A 20,953-nucleotide genomic window follows, 5' to 3' on the forward strand; every position below is an offset into this window, starting at 1 on the left:
AGATTAATAAGACTGGGACTTTTCAGCTTGGAAAAGAGATGACTGAGCGGGATATGAAGAGAGATCTATAAAATCATGACTGGTTTGGAGAAAGTAAATAAGTGTTATTTACTCCTTCTCATAGCACAAGAACTAGAGGTCACCAAATTAAATGAATAGGCAGCACGTTTAAAACGAACAAAAGGAAGTATTTCTTCACACAACACACAGTCAACCTAGAACTTCTTGCCAGAGGATGTTGTGAAGGCCAAGACTATAATGGGGTTCAAATAATAACTAGCTAAATTAAAGGATGACAGGTCCATCAATGGCTATTAGCCACTATAAGCAGGGATTTGTCAGAGGCTGGGAATGGCCAACATGGTGGGTCACTTGCTGATTACCTGTTCTATTCATTCCCTCTGAAGCACCTGGCTTTGGCCACTTTTGGAAGACAGGATACTGGGCTAGATGGACCCAATATGGCCGTTCTCATGTTCTTATATTCATAGTAACATCAATACATAGGGATTGCCAGACTGGATCAGACACAGGGTCTATCTAGTCCAGTATCCTGACTCCAACAGTGGATAGTGCCGGATGTTTCAGAGGAAGTTGCAGAAACCCTGCAATACGCAGATGTGAGATAATTCGCTCCCCTCCCACACCCTATGTATATTTAATCCTACTCCCTAGTCATGAGAGATTAGTTTAAATCCCGGCTTCGTAGGGTGTTTTAAGATCTGCCCTATCCCTTATTTTTGTGCTGCTCCAGCTGTGGTTCTCAGCCTTGTGTGACAGGAAACACTGTCTGTGCCTCGAAGGTCAGTTTTGTTCCTCTGGCGCTTGTTTTGCCCTGTGGTCCGTGGCAAAACCTTTCCTTTCTCACATTGTCGCACGGCGCACTGGTTGCCACTCTTATGCTAGAGGTGGCTACGTTTCAGTGGGGTAGTATATGCCCAGAGTCACATTTTGCCCTTCGAGAAGAACTCCGCTGCAATCAACTGAGGTATTGCAGACTTACACCTGAGGGCAGGGTTCGGGTGGTGCGAACTTGATCTCCCCATCTTGAGAAGCACCTTTGACGAATGTCGCTGTATATCTCTGTAAAGCTACATTACGCGGTTTGAAAATGTCTTTGTGCTCTAAGCATCTCCCGGAAGCTTTTGCAGTGGCTGCTTTTTCCAATCAAGAGATAGCTTAAGGGAGAAAGAGCCTCAATACACTTCCCTGCAATAGTCCCATCATTGTGTCAGCTGATGTGTCCTTGCTTTTTGATAGATGATGAAAAGGCCTTTCTTCCCTGTTGAAGGGAAAACACACTGTTACGGCTTTCTCTGGATTCTGTTTCACTTCTCACTGTGTTCGGTAGAAGAAGGACTGCTCATTCTGCTCTTCACACAACTGGGACCCAATCCTATGAGGGTCTGAATGCCTCCTATCTATCTAACCACCCAAATTATTATACTGCATTCATCATTGAGGTGTTGAGCAGCCGCCACTCCCATGGAAGTCAAGTATGACTCTGGATAAGGCGTGTAAATAGGGAAGAAAGTGAATTCCTGTGCGGGCAAGGACTCAGTTCCTGCCTGCCGTAGCTAGCACTACCCCCTGTGACCTTCCCTGCTCCACAGTGAGGTCAGAGCTGATCAAAGGGATCTGTGCTTCAAAGATTTGCTGTAGTGATTTTCAGAAACCAGGTATTTCCTTTACTGTCCTCCGCCTACTGCCACGCTTCCAAAGCTCCCAGGGGTGGAGGAGGCAGAGCTGTCACTTTCTCTCAAGTCTTGCATTCCACCTGAAGCCGCTGGATTGGTTTCCTAGAATGCAGGAGGCTGTGTTTGAACAAGAATTGCTCTTCAAAGCTATGCTCCAAGTGTCGTGGCTATTTCGGCCGGTGGCTCCTTGGGACGGGCCAAGTGGTGTTGTTGAACTCCAGTGGATTTTGGAGTGCTGAGGTCTCAGCATGGTCCTGCAGGTAGCATAGCCACGGGTGCCGCCTGCCTGGCTGACTTGACTATTTAAGAAGGGGAGAAGGTGGTCCCTTCCATTGCTAAGTATCTATGGGCTTGATTAACCCCCTGGGTTCAAGGAGTGCAACTTGTGTTCCAGGGGAAATGCACTCCTAGAGGAGAGCAGGGAGCAGTACCACTGCCATCCTACCCTAGAAGTCATGCTAGGACAGCGTTAGTTCTGCCCAGGCATTCACAGGAATCAATCTTAGGGAGATGTAGGTGGGACTGAATATCTCCCGAGTGACCTGTCTCTCTACCTTTCTCTGGCCCGTCCTATGCACTGTCTGCGCTGCCCTAACTAGCTGCAATCCCCTACTGGAGTGGAGGTTGCAGGTAGCTTGGGCTGCTACATTCCCTGACCTCCCCCAAGTCCAGCAGAGTTTCCATCACTGATGGGGAATGGCTAGTAATCCTGGGTTCTCCCGGCAAAAGTGATACAAGCTGCATGAATCCATGGATTTGTGGGCTGGATTCGCCTCTCACCCCAGTCTTACTCCAGTGTAACTCCATTGTGATTCATCCTGATTTACGCCTGGACAGCAAAAGGAGAATCGGGTCCATGTGCATCTCCTTTCTGGTGTGAGCTGGAAGAGGAAGAGTATTTAAGGCTAGAGATGTGAGATGTGCAAAAGTCTGTTTTGTGGAATTCTGTGTGAAATAATTTGCTGGTTGAATTCATTTCCACCTCCCCTTTCACCCACAATTTTTGCTTTCTTTGTAGTTTCACTAGCTGGCTGTTCATATTATTTGTATCACAGTGGTACCTGGTCATCCCAATGAAATCATACTGTGTTGTTCTAGTATCTGCATGTACTAAGAGACAGACTTTGCCACACAGACCTTGTAATCTAGATGGAGACAAGAGAGGAAGGGAATATTATTATTCCCATTTTACAGAAGAGGAACCGAGGCACAGAGATTTTGACTTGCCCATGGACATGTATGCAGTCTGTGGCAACGCTGGGAATTTAATCTAGATCTCCTGAATCTTAGATTAGTGTTTTAACTATCATTTATTCATTGTGTTATAGTAGCTCCTAGAAACCCCACCCTGGTTCAGGTCCCCATTGTGTTAGGTGCTGTACAAACAAAGAACAAAAAGGTGGTCCCAGCCCCAAAGAGCATGCAATCTAAGTATTCAACCATCCTTTCTTGTCAATGTGGTTTGTGATTGGGGATCTTGCTCTTTTTCCAGGCATCTTTCTCGCATAGCTTGTTTTTCCCTCTGTTCTCCCTCCTTCTAAAACAACAACAAATAATATCTTAGAAAGATGGAAGCAACTGAGTTGCAGCGCCAGCCCTGTTCTGAGATCCATCTCCCTGGTGATGTTGCTCTGCAGGCTTCCATGTCTCATAGACAGAGGAGTAATTTTCTTTACAAAGCAAGGCAACAGAAAAGCTAATATTCACCAAAGTCTGGCAAGCTTTGGCCCTTTGCAAGCTTGTTTATTGTGGCACAGATTGGTCAAAGAGACTGACAAATCCTCATCTGGGACATCACTGCAGACTTGCCAAATCAGTGCTCACTGAAGTACAGGCAATTAGATTCAGACCAGTGCAGCTTGCACAGGAAAATAACAACAAGGAATCCAACACACACGGCTAGCAAAGATCACTTGGCTCATCCAGTCTGCATCCCTCTGCAATGTTTCTGGAGTTCTGACCCTCTCTCTTCTTGGTGCCAAAGATGCATGAGACTGTTTTTCTTCATATCAAACTCATGTGGTTTTTTTTCCCTCCCCTTCGGCTTCAGGCAATTATCCAGAGGTTTACCACTACTGGCATACTGAGGGTCTCCTTCACCCAAGGGCCAAGCCTACATTTGCACCCCTGCCCGCCCCCCCTTCCCCCGGCCTCTCACCCTCCCCTCACGCAGGGCAGAAGGGATGCTGGCACCACCCCCCAACTGCCCCAGGGAGGGGAGGGGCTGTACCTGCGGGGGGGGGGGGGGGGGGGGCGTGGGGGGTGGGGGGGGGGGCAAATGTAGGCTTAGCTCAGCTGCCTCCCTCCCCCCACTCCTCCCTCCGGCCCCGTCTTAGCTGGGGCCGGGCTGCGGGGCTGGAGCGACGGGTAAGTGCATTCCGGGTCGGCCCTTCACGACGGGCAGGGGGTGAAGGGCCAGCCCGTTGCCCCCTTCCAGGCCGGCACCCCCTCGGTACACCACCGTTTACCACTTTCTGAAACAACAGATAACTTCTTTCCTTTGTTCATTTTGTTACCCTGATTTTATGGGAAGATGGGGAGCCTTGGGTCGGGCATGGCCATTTGTTTTTTAGGAGGCAGCAAGGGCTGGTGTTGGGAGACATGGGTTCTGTTTCCAGCTCTGTTACTCAGTGCCAGATGAGTCCCTTAGGGCCTGATCTTCAAAAGTGCTCTGCCCCTTTGGTCTCCCTCAGCACTGTTGAGAGCTGATAGTCTATTGTTGATAGCATTTCTGGAAAATCAGGCCCTTCGCTTCTCAGCACCTCCACTTGCTCCTCTGGTTAATGGCACGGTGATACTAGATAAGCATTTTTCCACCCTATGTAAATCCAGTTTAGTCTGCGCCTCCTCATTCATTTTTTCCTCCTACTCCATAGATCTGATTTTCTAAACTCGTTCTTTTCCTCCAGCTTTTTTTTTTTTTCCCCGTATTCTTTCTAAATGTTAGGGATCAGAGTTGCACAAGACATTCCAGGTATGCCGATAAGTGAATGAGCCTCTTTTGATGGAATCACAAATAGAAGGAGAAATTTGCCTTGCAAATGTACCACTTCCCAGATTCCTTGTGCACACAGCTTGCTTACAGCTCCGTATCCTGACATTCAGACACCATATGTGCATACAGAAGGGTAATCAGGTCTAATTGCATTCTAAAAAGATCCTCAACCACTCAGAGTCCATAGGAACAGCACTACCCTACCGGAGCCCTTACTGCCGAACAGCTAACATTAGCCTCTGCTATCCAACAGTGTTTTGTGAACACTCTCCATGAAACGTAGGGATAGGAGAAACCCCATATTCTCTCTTCAAGGGGTCTTATGAAACTCTGTGATCAGTATGTAATGTTGCTTCCAGGACATGACAAGTGGCATTATTCCATCCTGGTTTTCCATATGATTTCCCTCTATAGTAATATTGGCTCTTTCGTTATGGTGTGTCTCGCCGCTTGTGTTTTCTTTGCACCATTTGAACTGTGCATTTCTCATTCTATTAGCTGTGGGAGCGTAACGCTTGCTGATAACAACAGCTGCTCACAGGCAATTTATCATTAATTCTTTAGTTAGTTAACATGTGTATGTCCTGCCGGAAGGTGTGCATGGCGCATTGCATCATCGTTAAAGAGACAGGTCTCAGCTGTCAAAAGTGACCGGTGATTTTTGGAGGCCCAAGTTGACACACTAAAGGGGCCTGCTATTCAGACGGCAGATATGGAGCACTTTTTGAAAATTCAGGCCCCTTGGAGCTGCCTCAGGTTAGGCTCCTGAAAAGAGAAGCACCCAAAATCACTAGTGTTGAAACTCAAGCTATGGTCCTGGCCCAGGAGAGCTTACAATGGCAAGGCTGTGGAATGCCTGGGAAGATAACGTAGGTCAAATGAGGCCTGGTGGCAGGAGCAGATGAAATAAGGTATTGGAGATGCTGTATGCTGTGGTGCAGATAGTTCCTTTCTTCTAAATGTAATTTTCCTGTATGGGTTGTCCATGAATTTAGGATTCATCCTTTGCTGGTGTAGACCAGTGGCCAGTACCAGCTGCTTCAGAGGAAGGGGCAGGAGATTTATGGGTAAAGCACTAATAAGTCCATTACAATATTGACATAAGTCACTCCCATAAAGCTACAGTTCCTGGCCCTTTGGAGTAGCTGGACCAATGAGCAGGCCACCACTTCAGCTGCTGGTGAATTTCTTGTCTTTATGTTGCTGCACCTGTCTGCCTCTACCTCCTTCACCCCATTAATAAGGAACTTGAGGCTCCATATCTGTGCACCGGCTCTTGATTGCGTGTTTCTAAGCTAAGCATGCTCTGGACTATGCATCTTCGGCTCCTCCAGACAGTCCCCCACTTAGTGGGTTGGAGCCCCAAGTTCTCTTAGAGTGAACATGTGCAGCTGAAAAGGGACTGGGTAGCACTGTGGTCCAGCTTAGAGTTCATGAACATGGGTCAGAAGGTGCCTCAGGTGTTGACTTGAAGAGCCTTCCCCGCTCATTATGCTTCTCCAGGTTCCACCAGGCACAACTGCTGGCACACCTTCGGCAACTGAAAGTGGGGAGATAAGACAGATCTTTGGCCCCACTGATCTCTGCACTGGCCAGCAGGTCTGGCCAGCCACGGAGTGGAGCGTACACTGCACCCTCCTAAGGGGTGCAGCCGTGGACGTGACGTTCCCTTCATGCCAATTTCCCAAAGTAGCCTCCAGATTGACATGGATCTGCACCACCCCTAACATAGGCCAATCTCTGATTTAAAACAAAAGGACTGTGAGGGGATCTCAGCTCTGGAACAAGCTACGACCTGGTCAGAAATAACTCTGGTCTGTTGACCTTCAGTGTACACACCTATTTGCATGGGCTGCTGAAGAAGATGTGGTGGGGTGAGGTTTACATCTGCGGAAGGTTGCCTGTCTTGTAGGGGGCTCTGCTCTGTTGGCTGTGGGATGTAGCCTGTTGGAAAAATTTGAATCTTTTCATCAACATTGTGAATTTCAATCATTTTCATGACACTGCGGCGTCTAGTGTCTTTGATAGCAGCCCCTTCTTCTGATGGAAATACAAAATAGGCACACGCCAGCCCTAAGGGGGAAAACCTCCAAGGAAAGGAAATTCAGTCAAATAGCAGTTGCAAAACTTGGATGTACCAGAAGTAGAACACACCCCACTGGTTGGAAAAGAGTTCTTTAAAATTTCCTTTTGTATTTTCTCCTAACACTGAGTGTAGTCTTACCTTTGTGGTCCAATCCCGCATATTAGTTAGAAAAGACCACATACATCACAAGGGCAATTAACCCCTCTGTGAGGATAAAAGGAAAAGTCGCGTTCTATTTTTACTTGGCCGACTAATGCTCCTTAAATACAGTTTATAAGTATTTCCTCGCAATTTGACTATTCATGTGCAATAATTAAGAAAGCCGTGCCATTCCAAGTGACTTAAGTTCTTTGCAGGGAGATGACAAAATAAGGGCATAAAAGGGAACTGGTAGGTGGCATAGTGGAATGCTTTCCTCTGCAGCAGGAATTACTGAGTGGATTCTTTGGCCTATGATAAATTTACTAATGGAATTATATGACAGGGTTGACTGAGATGATAGTCTGTGAACGAGGAGGCCCCTTCCAGTCCTCTAAATAGTCTTGTATCGTATTATAGTCACTCTAACCAATTCTCTCCCTTCTCAGACAGTTGTAGGTGGTTTCCGCAGATTTCTTTAGCTGTTGCTTAGCCCAGCGGTACATAGTTTGCAAGATGTTCTCACCACAGGTGAGTTTCCGCAGCCCTCGCCTAGCTGACCCACTGACTGCCGCAATGTGGACAGGGGGCAGAGTCTGAAGGGGATTTTAGATCCGCCACCAGCCCTTCCCATTTCTGAAGCTGCAGGCGACTTTCTCACGTGCTGTGACTTAGGAACCCCGCCTCTGCTAGCTCTGATGATGGGGTTGGTGTGGTCGTATCCCGGGTGTTTTAATGGGGAAGTAATAAAACCCAGTGGCTCTCCCATGTACAGGACCGGAACTAGGTCACGGCGAGCGGGGAAGCCGCCCGGGGTACTAAGCCACGTGGGCAGAAATTTGAGCTGTGGTGGGGCTTGGTGGGGCCAGCCATGCGTGGAGATTGGGGGGGCATGCAGGGACATTGCCCCACCCCCCAGACTATATACCAGTCCCAGCTCTCCAGAGCCTGCCAGAGTCACTTCCCTCTCCACAGAAATGCCCACTGCAGCCAAGTGCCCTCAGTGTGCAGGGGGAGGGGAAGGCAGCCGGGTCTCAAGGGGCTCCCTCCCCCAATTGCACGCTTTCATTCTCCTGCATCCCCAAATGCTGCTTGGAGCTCAGCCGGGCGAACTCCTGGGGGCTTGGGGAGCAGGGAGCATCCAAAGGTGGGTGAAACTTCCTCACAAGGGCCGGATGGCCAGAACTACAGGCAGGACCCCAGGGTCTCACAGAGGAACAGCTGCTGCAGCCCAGGACAAGGAGCAAGGGGAAAACTCAGCCCCAGGCTGCCCCCGGGCATGGTGCCAATCCCAGCATGGGAGTCATGTGGTGTCCTGAGCAGGGAGGCCATTGCCCAGAAGCTGGAGGGGAAGCCTCCGACTGATAAAGCAGCAGCCAGACACTTTGGAGGAAACAATGTAGGGACAGAATCAGGTGCTGGGAGAACAGACCCTGCTGTGGTCCCTGTTGGAGGCCCACAGAATGTCTCCTCTGGGGGCCTCTTGGCTTTTTGTTTCTAAAATGATGTTCGGTTTAGAAATTTAGCTAAATTTAACAATAACAACAACAACAAAAGATTGAAAAAAGCCACCAAAACTGAAATAAAATGTTTCCTTTCCTTGGCCCTGAAATGAAATTAGTTTGGCCACTAAACCAAAAAAAAAAAAAAATCAATTATTTGCCCAGCTGTACTGCTATCGAATGTGTTTGATGTCCGAAAATGATAGAGTGACATTTTCTGTTCATTTCCCTCTATTTTCCAATTTTGTTTTCCTCTGAGTTCCTGGCTGTGACTAGAACCACGACCAGAACTGACAAAATAATAGTCAGAAAAAGGCCGTGCTTGCAGTATTTCTGACCAGGCAGGAAGCACCACAAATCTCATTGCTCTGAAATTTCTAATACGATTCTGCAGAACAAAGAGGTTTGGATTAATATCTGAACTGTACTATCTCAGGTTTGTTCCTCACAAGGTGTTATTTATAGCCATGGTTTTCCAGCTCGTTCGTTGTGTGGACAGCTTCATACAAGATAGATCCTTCAAAGGACCACCTCCTCTCCTAAATGCTCAATACACCCAGTATGTGCTTCCTCAAATACTTGTTCTGAGGGCCAACAGGAAAAGCTCAGTGGATGAAATTTGAGATTAGTTGGATGAGGGTAATGCTGGTGGACTACAGTGAAGAGTTATGGAAACTGAGTAAAGGAAAATTTGGGGTGAACAGAGTGGCCTATTATACCACTGAGTTGTGTCCAAAAGGCAATGAGAAGAGCCCCGCCTCTCATGAAATGGGACTAGATAAAGTACACAAGAATGCACTGGAGCAAGGTAAGACTCCTGGCTTGGTAGGGGATAAACACGATAACTCGATATGTCTATTCCACTTCTAACGTCTGATTTTAAATAGAGTTGAGTGAATAATTTATTCAGCATGTTTTTCTGTTTGTGGGACATAGACAGGCAGATCATAATTTCCTCAGATTTATTCAACAGATACCTTGTCATAATGTTGGCATTCTGGATTGCCCAACATTCAAAAACCAAGATGTGTTGTTTAATAATGAATGGTCAGATAAATCCTACCACATTGCCTCTGCTCTGTGATTGGGTGAACGTGCAACCATGTCATGTACACACACTTGTGTGTATTACTTCCAGATTCTCTAGCCACAAACATTTTTATTCAGCTCTATGCCCCCCAAATACAGAAGTCAAACTCTGCCACCTCCACCCCCTGACTCACCTCAGCAGATCACCCATCCTGTCTGGGTTGGAGGAGGGGTGCATCCAAAAAACCTGAAGGGGCATGTGACCCTGCGTGCTATCCTTCCCCCGTGCATCACCTTTGGTAGGGGGGTGCTAATATGTTTGCTCGCCCCAGGCGCCAAAATGCCTAGTTATGGTTCTGCCCATATATATATATATAGATAGATAGATAAAGTGTGTGTTGAAGGCAAATAGTTGAAAGCCAGTCTATAATACATGCAGTCCCTGCTACCTTTTACAGTAGAAGTCATAACAGAGCAGATTGAAATACTTAAATAAACTGGGAACCATGAGTTCGCAGCTCAGCAGTTAGCTTCCAAAGCAGATAAATTGAGAGTCAGGCAGGTGAGTTTGCTTGTGTTACTTGGATGAGACCTTGATACCAACAGTTTGTATCCTCTATACATGGACATGAAAACATCCCATTAACTCAGACTCGTGTTAGAGTAGGATTGTTCCTGATAGTGTATTAGAATTCCTTCCGTTGCTTTTCCAGTGAAGCTTTGAATGGTTTAAGCAATGGTGCTGTCACAGGTTTTCTTGGAGGAAACCATTCCAACCTAAATAGACCTCACTTGGATTTTTTTTCCTGGTATACAACTCCTTTTTTCTTTTATCGGTTTCATCCCATTGGTCTAGTGAAACAAATCTTCTCACTGCTTAGTTTTTACATCTGGTGCATTCTTGTGGACTATCACCACATAAGAGCCCCTCGAGACATCATTTGGCTAAATTAAGCCGTTTTAGTCACTCCTTGTGAAATAGTCACTCCAGCCTCTGAATCATTTTTTCATGTTGTCACTCTTCCATGAATTTCTTCTGTGTCATCAACATCTTTCTGATATCAGGGTGCACAGACACTCACACTGTATTTGTTTCAGCAGGGTTTACAACCTCCTTGAAGTGTGATGTGCTCTTTGTATCTGCAACCCACGATGCTATTAACTCTCTTTGCTGCTCTATTATTTTATTTATTATCTACTTGTATTATAGTAGAAACTAGATCCTCCAACTCAGATCAGGGTCCAGTTTTGCTAAGAACCATACATGAACACACTGAGAAATAGTCCCTGCCTTGAAGAGTTTACAAGAGTAGGCAAGACAGACAGATGGTGGGATAAAGATGGGGAACAGAAGCAGAGAGAGATTAAATGACACAGGAAATTTACAGCAAAACTAAGAATTGAACCAAGATGTCCTGACTCTGTTTAGTGCCTTAACCACAAGACCATCCTTCTTCTCTTGTTTGTCTCACTCCTGCCAACAAAGGCAAATATTGCTTTGGTATCAATCTAAAAGTCTGACCACCATAAGAATGACATTTCCAACACTGACACCCCCTTCCACTTCTCAAAAAATTGTTTTAAAAAATTAAATCCCAAAACCCTACCCCAAGCAGAGTTCTGTCCCTGTAAAAAGGGATAAGTGCCAGAAACTCCATAAGGTCCACTAAGGCCATCACTATTGCTATGGATTTTCATGGAGGGCACTTAGGTACTATGGTGATAGGTGTCACTAGAAAACCCTAAGGTAGACTGATGGAGCTCTGGGTATCTATGAAGTTGCTCATCACTCTGATATCTGAGTGCCAGTCTAAATGCTGATCCTGGTCACTACAGTTACGATATCGCTATCACCTCTACATAATTTTCTGCATAATTGTTTTCCGAATGTCCCTTTTCCCATCATATTGGTTTCTCATTTTTTTTTAATATAGATGCTTAGTGAATATTGCCAAGAGGGAGAATGAAAGTCTCCATTTCTTCTTTTAAATGGACTGTGCATTCTGGACATGTTTGAGTTGAGATTAATTTAGGCATGTGTTGCTATGTTGTTTTCCTTCATATGGTGGGTTTTCTATGGAAGAAGAGTGAGCAGAGGTCAGTTCTAGTTATTAATTGGGGTTTTCAACATGCAGCCTTTACACAGTGACTGCTGTGCAGCTTTTCCGCTGCCTTGTTGTAGACTCACTCCTACCACATGTTAAAAAAATAAATAAGAGTCAGAGGCAGGGAAAAAAAGGCAACTAAATAAAGCTGAAAGACGATCACGTGTAGAGATGTGCCAATACCTGATTTTTTTTTATTTTTTTTGGCTCACTAGTTGTATCAAAAAATCCAAAAACATTGTTTCAGGTCATCAAAAGAAACGTTTTGTTTAACCTGAAACAAAACGTTTCATTTCATTTTGGAGCTTTAACCTTTAAAAATGAATAAATAAAACTGAAGAAAATGTTGAAAGAAAAAAATAATTTTGAATTAAAAAAAAAAGTTTTATTTTGCAAATGTCAAAACGAAACATTTCAAGTGTTCTGGACATTTTGAATGGATTTTTCTGATGAAAAGAACTTCATGAATGTGACACCAATTTGCTAAGTATTCCGGTCGATGCAAGTCTGCATTTTCGGTGAAAAACAGCTTTGCCTAAAAAATTTCAGCCCAGCTCTTGGTGCACAAGTATGCGTGTGCATGCATATGTGTGTGTGTGTGGAGACATGATAAGAGGATTGGTTTCAAAAGCTGGTTGCAAGAATTCTGACAAATCATGTTTATTTTTTAAAGCCAGGCTTGGTGTAGAAAGGTAACGGGGATGTCCTAGGTGCACAGGTGACTGTTCTGTTTTCTTAAGTGCTGTGTAAAACTGATGGGTTTGGACCACTGGAGAGCAGGGTGAATGGCTGCTCAGGGTTGCACAGGGGGATAAGTAGCCCTTAACCCTAAATTGCTCTTAACTCTACATCAGCCAGGTAGAATTTTGAATGGGTGGAAACTGGCATATCACGTGAAGTCGTATTGAACATAACACGTGCGCAGATTCAGTTGCAGAATTGGCCTGGGACATGAGAGATTGAAATTCATCCTTATCTAATGCCTAGGTGAAAAGGTTCGGAAGCCTCCGTCCAGTTTGTGGTGGGCAGGTTTCCATGTCTCGCTTGCACGTAACCCAGACACTTTGTTGGCCTTCTCCACGGAGAGGCCAAGGAATGCAGAAGAATGGGGAGCAAACATTCTTCTCCTCTCTGGAGATTGACCCTCCAGCATAGGGCTGTAGGGAAATCTTCCATGTCTGTGTGAAACCTGCTGTGAAGCTACATACAGATGCCAGCCTCTAGCAGTGTTGGCTCATCATATTTTAAAAGAATTAAAATAACAAAGTCCTGAAGGCCTCCATTTTAACACAGAGCATCCATTCATCATCCTGTAACTAGCATATTTCTAATGCATGCATTTCCATGGTAGCTAAATGCCATGCAGGACAGTAAGTCAGCAGCTCACACTTCCCTCCCAGTATCCCTGATGTCTTGCAGTGAGAGGGTAGAGATCAGTCTCCATACCCGTCTCTTGGCTTCTCTGCCACGACTGCCCACAGGAGAGCCAATTACCAGCTAACAATCTGAAATCCAGTCTCAGCCGTTGCCTCCACCTGGCCTCCATGTACACAGACTCCTTTTAATGGAGTGACTCTTATTTTCCACCTCCTCACCGCTAAACGTCAGGATGGACTTTTTTCTGTCCTCCTTGGCTGAGATCGTATCTCTCTCTCATTATTTGATAAAATATCAGGAAGACAGTGGAGAAGTAATTAAATTCAGTACCTGAGCAGAGAGCAAGGGAAGGCGGGAGAGAAGGGAGGGAGGAGGGTGAGTATGGAGAGGTTTTGTGAATCATTTTCCTCCTCCATTTAGTTGAGGCCTGGACTGAGATGACTAATGTAGAGGGAGAGGGGGTTTTTTTTGTTTTTTTTTTTTTAAATGAAAGGCTCTCTGCTTCCTGAATGCTGATATATTGCCAGCAAGCTGCAGTCAAGGTTAAAATTGGAAGGAATATTGAACAACCCTTGACTGCAGAGTTATTTCATATTTATCTCTGTCATTTATTTATTTATCTTGCGGCCTGCAACCTACTTCCCTCCCCGTCATCCTTTTATGTCTCCTTTTGCTAGACTTACCTCACACTTTTTTCTGCATTTTTTTTCTTTTGTAAGAATAACTGTTTTTCCCACAACATGGACTAGTCTGGTATTCATTTTTTAATTCTCTACTTTTTTCTCCCCTTACGTATATTGGTTTTGTGTTACCTTCGATCCCTCTGTCAATTTTCCTCCTTTCTTCTCTCTCTTTTTTTTTTTTTTTGGTCGTGTTGGCAAAAGGTATGCCAAACTGAGGGCCCAGGGAGAGTATAGCGTCTATATATCTCCAGAGAACAGATTCTAAACTGCTGTCAATTGGCATAGCTGAAGTCACCACCAGCCGTGGGTCTAGCCCCTTGATTCAGCCCCAGAAATCAAAGTGAAAGTTCACCAGTGCTCCCATCCAGGGACTCAGTCCAATCCTTGGGTAATTCAATATTTACACCCCTTCAATCCTTGGCCTAATACCAGTTGTTTCATTACATCCCTTTACTCTTTTTTGGGTGTGTTTAGCCTTTATCATTTACATTATGTTTGTTTCAGTGGTGCCTGTGATCCAAGTTCTTGATAGTACAATAATGTCCATGGGCCCCCCAAGTCAAGGATCAGGACCCTTTGGTCCTAGGAGCTGTACAGATAAGTAACAAGATGTTGGCCCTTGACCTACACAGCTCACAATCTATGTATTGTAACCTCTGTTTTAGGCCTGTTCCCCGAAACGCTCCTTCTTATTTCCCATTATTTAATTCTCGTACTGTTTTATTGCAGAGATCTGAGCTGAGTCTTGAAGACAGTGACACTGGGATCAGCAGATGTTGTGTGCTTGAGCCACAAGGACGGCTCTAAGTTGCTACCGATTGGCTACTTATCTATTGGGAGAAGATGGCCATCACTGTGAAGACCTGCTTCTTCACTCTTGTTCTGCTTCCTCTGGTATGGAATCCCAGGAACAATGCATGCATGTCTCTATAATGGCATTGTATGGGTGCATGTTTTTTAAATGCATGAGGTTGAGGTCGACCTACAGTAGGAGAAGGGACTGTTGCTGAAAATGGTTGTAGGCTTTCTGGACCCTCCTCCCCCCCGGTTGCTATTAAACCACTTTCAACTTCTAGGGCAGATGGGGTAGAATGATGCTCACTACCCTTTTGGTAAATGTAAAGAAGACAAGATCTTAAAGGGACACTGTGAGGGTTAAAAGAGCAGCCAAGATTGTCAAGAAATTATCTGTGATTTTGGAGGGCCTCCATTTTTGAGTGCCCGAACTGAGACACCCTCTAAAGAGGCCTGATTTTTAGCAAGTGCTGAGCACCTGTCTTTTTGAAAACCATGGCTTTAAGGTGTGTCAAGGTGGGCATCCCAGCATGGAAATTGGCACTAGTCACTCAAAGGCACTAGTCAACTTTTTGAGAATCTGGAGCTATATTCAAGAGTTATCGGTGCCACGAGATCCATGGATGAAAGATACTCTGTAAGGATGCGGCTGTGGCTATGCACTCCTTCCTTGTAATTCAGCTCAGCTCTTTACTGGAGCTTCTCAGACTTCTCAGAAAGCATTACATAGAGCGTGTCCCTGGGAGATATAGTGTTTAAACCCTGAATTCCAGTCTTATTAATAGCTAGCAGTAACTTTCAAATATAGAATGCTAAACAATTGCTTAGATATTTATATTTTAATATACCAGAGAAGCTGAGCATTTTAAAAGGCTACTTAAAATAAGTGTAAATAATGTTTTAAACAAGAGCTATTTGATACAGGAGTTTGACTATCTTTCGTATAGACTTTTACACAGATGTTTGCTTCTATACAATGGATTGATAACATCTGGATCACAATGTACTGCGCTCAGCATATCATTTATACTCCTTTATTTAAACACATATAGGTGCACATTCTTTCTCCTCTGGTTGTCTTCAGAGATAATTTTCACTAGTTAATACCCTGGCTAAAATACAGCATTTATCAGCATTCTTTGGACTGGAATGAAAACTGAAGTATTCTTCAGTCCACATCCAACAATTTTGCATAGCCAGCAACACAAAAGTCTAGTTAATGAATTCTTCTAGCTAATAGCACTCAATCCTCTGGATTGTTGGCTAGTTTGTCTGGTCAGATAGGAAATCTTCCTTGTAGACAAAACACTATAGGTTTGAGATCCAGATACTGCGGCAGTCATGTCCTCTTGGCTGATAAACTATCGTCTACCAGAAGAGTTCCAGAGGGGTAGCCGTGTTAGTCTGTATACAGCAAAAACAACGAGAGTTCTGTGGCACTTTAAAGACTAACAAATTTAATTTCAGCAGGCATAAGCTTTTGTGAGCCTCAGCTCACTTCCTCAGATGCAGTAGGTACCACAATAGCCTGACGGGCGTGCTCAATGTTTCCCCTCTCGCTCTAATTTTCTGCTCTCTGAGTTCTCATTAGCTCAGCTCCTAGGTTAAAGTTGTGTGAGATATTGTACAGCTGCCTGCCTTTAATGGTGGTTTCTACACTGGCTTCAGGCAGATACTGAGCCTGATCATTATCGACCAACACCTCTTTTCTGGATTCTCCAGTTCACTTGTAGCTGTGCTCCCTGCCTTTGTCTCTGCACAGATTCCAAAAAGGCTCTTCCTCTTTCCCACTGCTGCTCTCTGGACTTAAAGCCAAAATGCTCTGTTCTAAAAGCAGGTGGATTATATGTGCAAAATATTATTATTATATCCTATATAGTATTGTAATTGGGGAGGGGGGAGGAATTCCTTACCTGAATTTCTGATATCAGCTCGGTTACTGCCCTTAGATAAAGGGAGTTGTTGGCAGTACAAGTTATTTTCTTACATAAGCAGTAAGATAGAGGTGACTAGTAAATATAAGATAGTAACAAAACTAGAGATGAGTCATGGCCCCTCTGGGATCTAGAATTCAATTTCTCCTCCTTATCCCTTAATGTCCGTGGGAGTTCATATCTGGGTTTAAATTCAGACCCTTGGAGGCAGGTCTGATTTGCACAATCCCAGTTTCTGATTTGGGAACCAGGAAAGCCATGTCAGTGGCATCCATCAAATGCTGGAACAACATGTTCCACTTTCTGTTCCAATAGAAATTAACTTGGATGCAGCAAAGTCCAACTGGCTGATATAGACAGTAGGTGAAATAAGATAACAAACTAGAAGAACATCAGATTATGTGGAAATGGAAAGGATATTGTAGGATAACATAGACTGAGGCTATTGAAAAGAGCATAAGAAAGTGGAAAAAAAAGCTACACTGGGGAAGAGATGCTATATTCTTGTATAGAGTATACTATACTAGTCTCTATACTAAACTATAAAACTATATTATATTATATACTAAACTATATACTGTATATTATACTATAGTATGCTAAACTATAAACTATAATATAGAATATAGTATAGTATACTATACTCTATACTATAGTTTAATATAGAGTTATAGTTTAGTACAGAGACACTATATTCTTATATTCTTAAGAAAGCTACACTGAGGGAAGAGACTATATTCTTCTCCAGAATATAGAAACCCGCCTCTCTCTCCTCCCCTGCTCTGTCATGGGCATTGGATTGGATATGAACCCCAATTCTGACGATGAAAGGGTCTATATCCCACTGGAAAGCTCCTGAGCAGGGCAAATTTCACGTTGATCCTTTGTTAGTGGTTAAATCCTGTGGGTACAGGAATCAAGTAGGCCCTGAAAGATTCAAAAGAATAATTAAATGCTGAACATGCTGTTGTCTCTTAATGTTATCTTAAACCTTCCCTAGCTCTCTGTAAGAAACCAGGGTCAATTCCTGTGGACTTCAGTGGAGGTCAGGATTGAACTGCTTGTGTACACCAGTGGTTTTCAATGTTTTTTTCATTTGCAGACCCCTAAAAATGTTCAAATGGAGGAGCGGCCCCCTCTGGAAATCTTAGACATAGTCTGTGCACCCGCAGGGGTCCGCGAATCACCGTTCTATGGTAATGGCAACCTTTCATGGATCCCTTAGACATAGCCCCTGGGGTCTCCAGCCCACAAGTTGAAAACCGCTGGTCTACACGGTGTGTTAGTGTGCAGTAGCTGGGGCGTAAATTCTGGAGCACACCAGCGAGACACATACAAATTGGCCCATGTGGACCCTGCTGTCATGCTCTAAAAGTTCCCAAGTTGTCCCATTTCAAACAGTCCTACGTTAATGCTCACTAGGGAACTTTTAGCGCATGCCTGCAGGGGGTCAGGTAAGTGCGCAACACACTGGTGCTCACCAGAATTTACACCCCTGGGGTGTGCATTAATGCACCCTATAGGTAAGCCCTAAAAAAAGGCCCTGTCACTTGACTGAAAAGAAAATGTCCCCACTTTCCTGTGCTTTTTCCTGAGGCTGGAAATCGGCATTGTAACATTTTTCTTTTTTTCAAAAAAGAAAATGAACAGCAAGAAGAACAGAATGAGGTGCATGCAAGCTTACGCTGTGCAGAGCGAAATAGTGTCCGGTGTATAATAGGGATCGCTGCAACTCCATCTGCTAATGGCACGACCCACAGTTTGGGAACTGCTGCCATAGAATTCCACCCAGTGATTCCTACATCCAGCCAAATAACTTGCGGTTGCATTAGAACATATCATCTTTAAATAATTCCATTTCAGTGATAGAGGAATGCTCCACATACCTCGATACGGAGGTGGGTCTAGAGGAATTCCATCAGGGGTTTTAGGAGGGAGCCATCCGAGGCCCCCAAAGTGAGACTCTTCAGCCGAGATTTTCTAAAACTGACTCGCAATTCTGAATGTCCCACAAAGGGCACATGTAAAGTGGCCTGGTTTCCAGAGGTTACTGCTCAGAAATTGAGGCCCATTTCAGGTGTCTCAGATTGGGCCACCAAAGTCTGAAGTATCCAAAACCACTAGTCATTTTAAAAAAACAAAAACCTTTGTCCTTCATTTCTAAGAGGTAAAGGTGAATTTTGTTGTCATTGTAAGTATAACAGATCTCTTGAGCTTCCAGATGAATGAACTTCCTGGTACGTATCAAAGGGAAGCAAGCAAATGCTTACGATCTTCTGCATTTCAGTAAGTTGCTACGATGGCTGTTGTGGATAATTAATGATCGACTTGGCTTCTGTAATGAGCGGCACTCATTTGGTCATAATGAATGACCAGAAGGCAAACCTGGGTTAATAGGCTGGAGTACTCTTCTTTTATTCATATCATTTTTCAGTGGCTCTGTAGAGGGAGTAAGATTTTACTATAGCCTCCTGCAGGGTTCCAGAGAGTAACGTCACTGATTTTTGTCCCCCTCTCGTTATTGAAGAGATTTATGCCTGAGGTGGATTTTTTATAATAATTTCTTTGTGTGGTAATTGTTCATTCTTTTTTCCTCCCTCAAGTTTCCTCTCTCAAGCCGAAGCCTGTGCTAATGTTATTTACGCTGTGTTCCTTGCTGTGGCCACAGACTGTTTAGCAATAGCTGTGCTAGTGGGTTTGCTCTCTGCTTTGACACTCTGATGAAAAGTGTCATAGACCACCTCCACCCCTGGATCTCCCTCCTCTGCACCGTATAGGTGTCCGGAGGCCAGATGCATTCTCTTGTTGAATTTTACCAGGTTTCTTTCTTAGGTCAGTTGCAAATATCAATTCAAAGTTTTAGCGCAAACTTTAATTTCTTTCTTACATGTTGCAGACTGAGTCCCTTGTAAAACCCTTTCTTTCCTACTTCCTGCTGTGCTGTTTTGGCTTTCCACCCATACAGCTGAGGATGTCTGTTAAATCTCTATCTATGGTACTTGCATGACTCACATCAACAAAGCATCTGAGCACCTCACAATCTTAAATGTCTTTATCCTCACAACTCCCCTGTGAGGCAGGGCGGTGCTGTTATCCCCAATTTACCGATGCAGAACTGAGGCGCACAGAGATTAAGTGACTTGTCAAAGGTCACACAGGAAATCTGTGACAGAGCAGGAATCAATCCCAGGTCTCCTGAATCCCAGACTAGCACTCTAACTCATGGTCACTTCTCTTAGTCTCTCTGTGCCTCAGTTCACCATTTGTAAAATGGGGATAATACAGGAGCGTTGGCTTCTCTTGGCATGATGTAAATTCAGTAAGGCAGCTGGGGATGGGCTGGATTCAGAGACCTCGTCTATACTTGGAATACAGCAATCACTGGTGAGCAACCCCTGTAGCCACACCACTGCAAACCCCAAGTGACAGACAAGGAAAGCCATGACTTGCACTGGTTGAGCTTTCCTGGTTTCAAGTCAGGGTGAATTCAACCAGTGCAAGTCGTGCCTCTTCTTGTCTACACTTGGAGATTGCACCTATTCAGCTCATACACTGAATGATCATGATGGTCCCTTCTGGCCTTAAAGTCCGACTTCCTGCACATCGCAGGCCGCAGAACCTCACCCACCCACTGCTGTAATAGACCACTAACCTCTGACTGAGGTACTTAAGTCCTCAAATCACGAGTGGCTGGTCCCTGATTGCTGAATCGAGGCTAATCCCAAATACAGACAAGGCCATGTGGTCCCCTTCCATGGAGAAGATGAAGGGGAAAAATGATCCAAAAAACCTCTCATTGCATCCCATGGAAGTCCATAAGAGTACAGCTCGTCTGTGCAGGAGACAGAGCTTTTTAGAGGCCAGTCCAAGATTGTGGAACGAACTCCTTCAGGAAGTAAGGTCTATTGCAGACCACTTCAGGTGCAAGGTACATTTTTTTGATCTCCCTTCCTTAATATAAACTCAGAGCTGTGTATACATTAAGCCCCGAACCCTGTCAAAACACTCTATGGCAGTGTTTCTCAATTAAATTTGGCCACGGAACCCTTTTGAACTCCATAAATAATTACGGAACCCCGCAAACTCTTAACACCAAACGTCAGCATTTCTCAATTAAATTTAACTTAAATTACACTTGCACTAGATACCCTCCGCCGACAAATCCGGGACATCTTCCCTTTTTCGGTGGCGGAGAACAGCTGCTCTCGGCGGTGCGGAGAACAGCTGCTCGCGGAACCCTAACAGAGTTCCCGCGGAACCCAAACCCCAATTGAGAAACACTGCTCTATGGCATGCATAAATGTCTCCTAGGCAGAGGGTGAGAGAGAAAGAGAGAGAGAGAAAACAAGCCATGTATGACAGATGTTATGCACTTCGGTGATGTGCTACTGGAAGGTGCACAGATACTACAGCGGCAAGGAAGGTATAAGAGCCTATAGTGAATCATAGAAGCATGGAATATTAGGGTTGGAAGGGACCTCAGGAGGTCATCTAGTCCAGTGTTTCTCAACCTGGGGTACGTGTACCCTGGGGGCACACAAAGGTCTTCCAGGGGATACAAAAACTAATCTAGATATTTGCCTAGTTTTACAATAGGCTACATAAAAAGCAC

At 44.7% G+C, this 20,953-nt stretch overlaps 1 protein-coding gene across 1 annotated transcript in view; it reads left to right on the forward strand.

The window, feature by feature from the left end:
* Positions 1–20,953, forward strand: part of ADCYAP1R1 (ADCYAP receptor type I) — a 172,999-nt gene that overhangs the window by 20,393 nt on the left and 131,653 nt on the right. The window contains exon 2 of the mRNA XM_067530411.1: positions 14,342–14,506. Within this exon, the coding sequence (XP_067386512.1) occupies positions 14,456–14,506 (51 nt within the window). The 5' untranslated portion in view covers positions 14,342–14,455. The remainder of the gene's footprint in view (positions 1–14,341; positions 14,507–20,953) is intronic.

The sequence above is a fragment of the Emydura macquarii genome, unplaced genomic scaffold, assembly GCF_026122565.2.
Source record: "Emydura macquarii macquarii isolate MOO-44397 ecotype Brisbane River unplaced genomic scaffold, CSIRO-AGI_Emac_v2 contig_3080, whole genome shotgun sequence".
Classification (NCBI taxonomy): domain Eukaryota; kingdom Metazoa; phylum Chordata; order Testudines; family Chelidae; genus Emydura; species Emydura macquarii.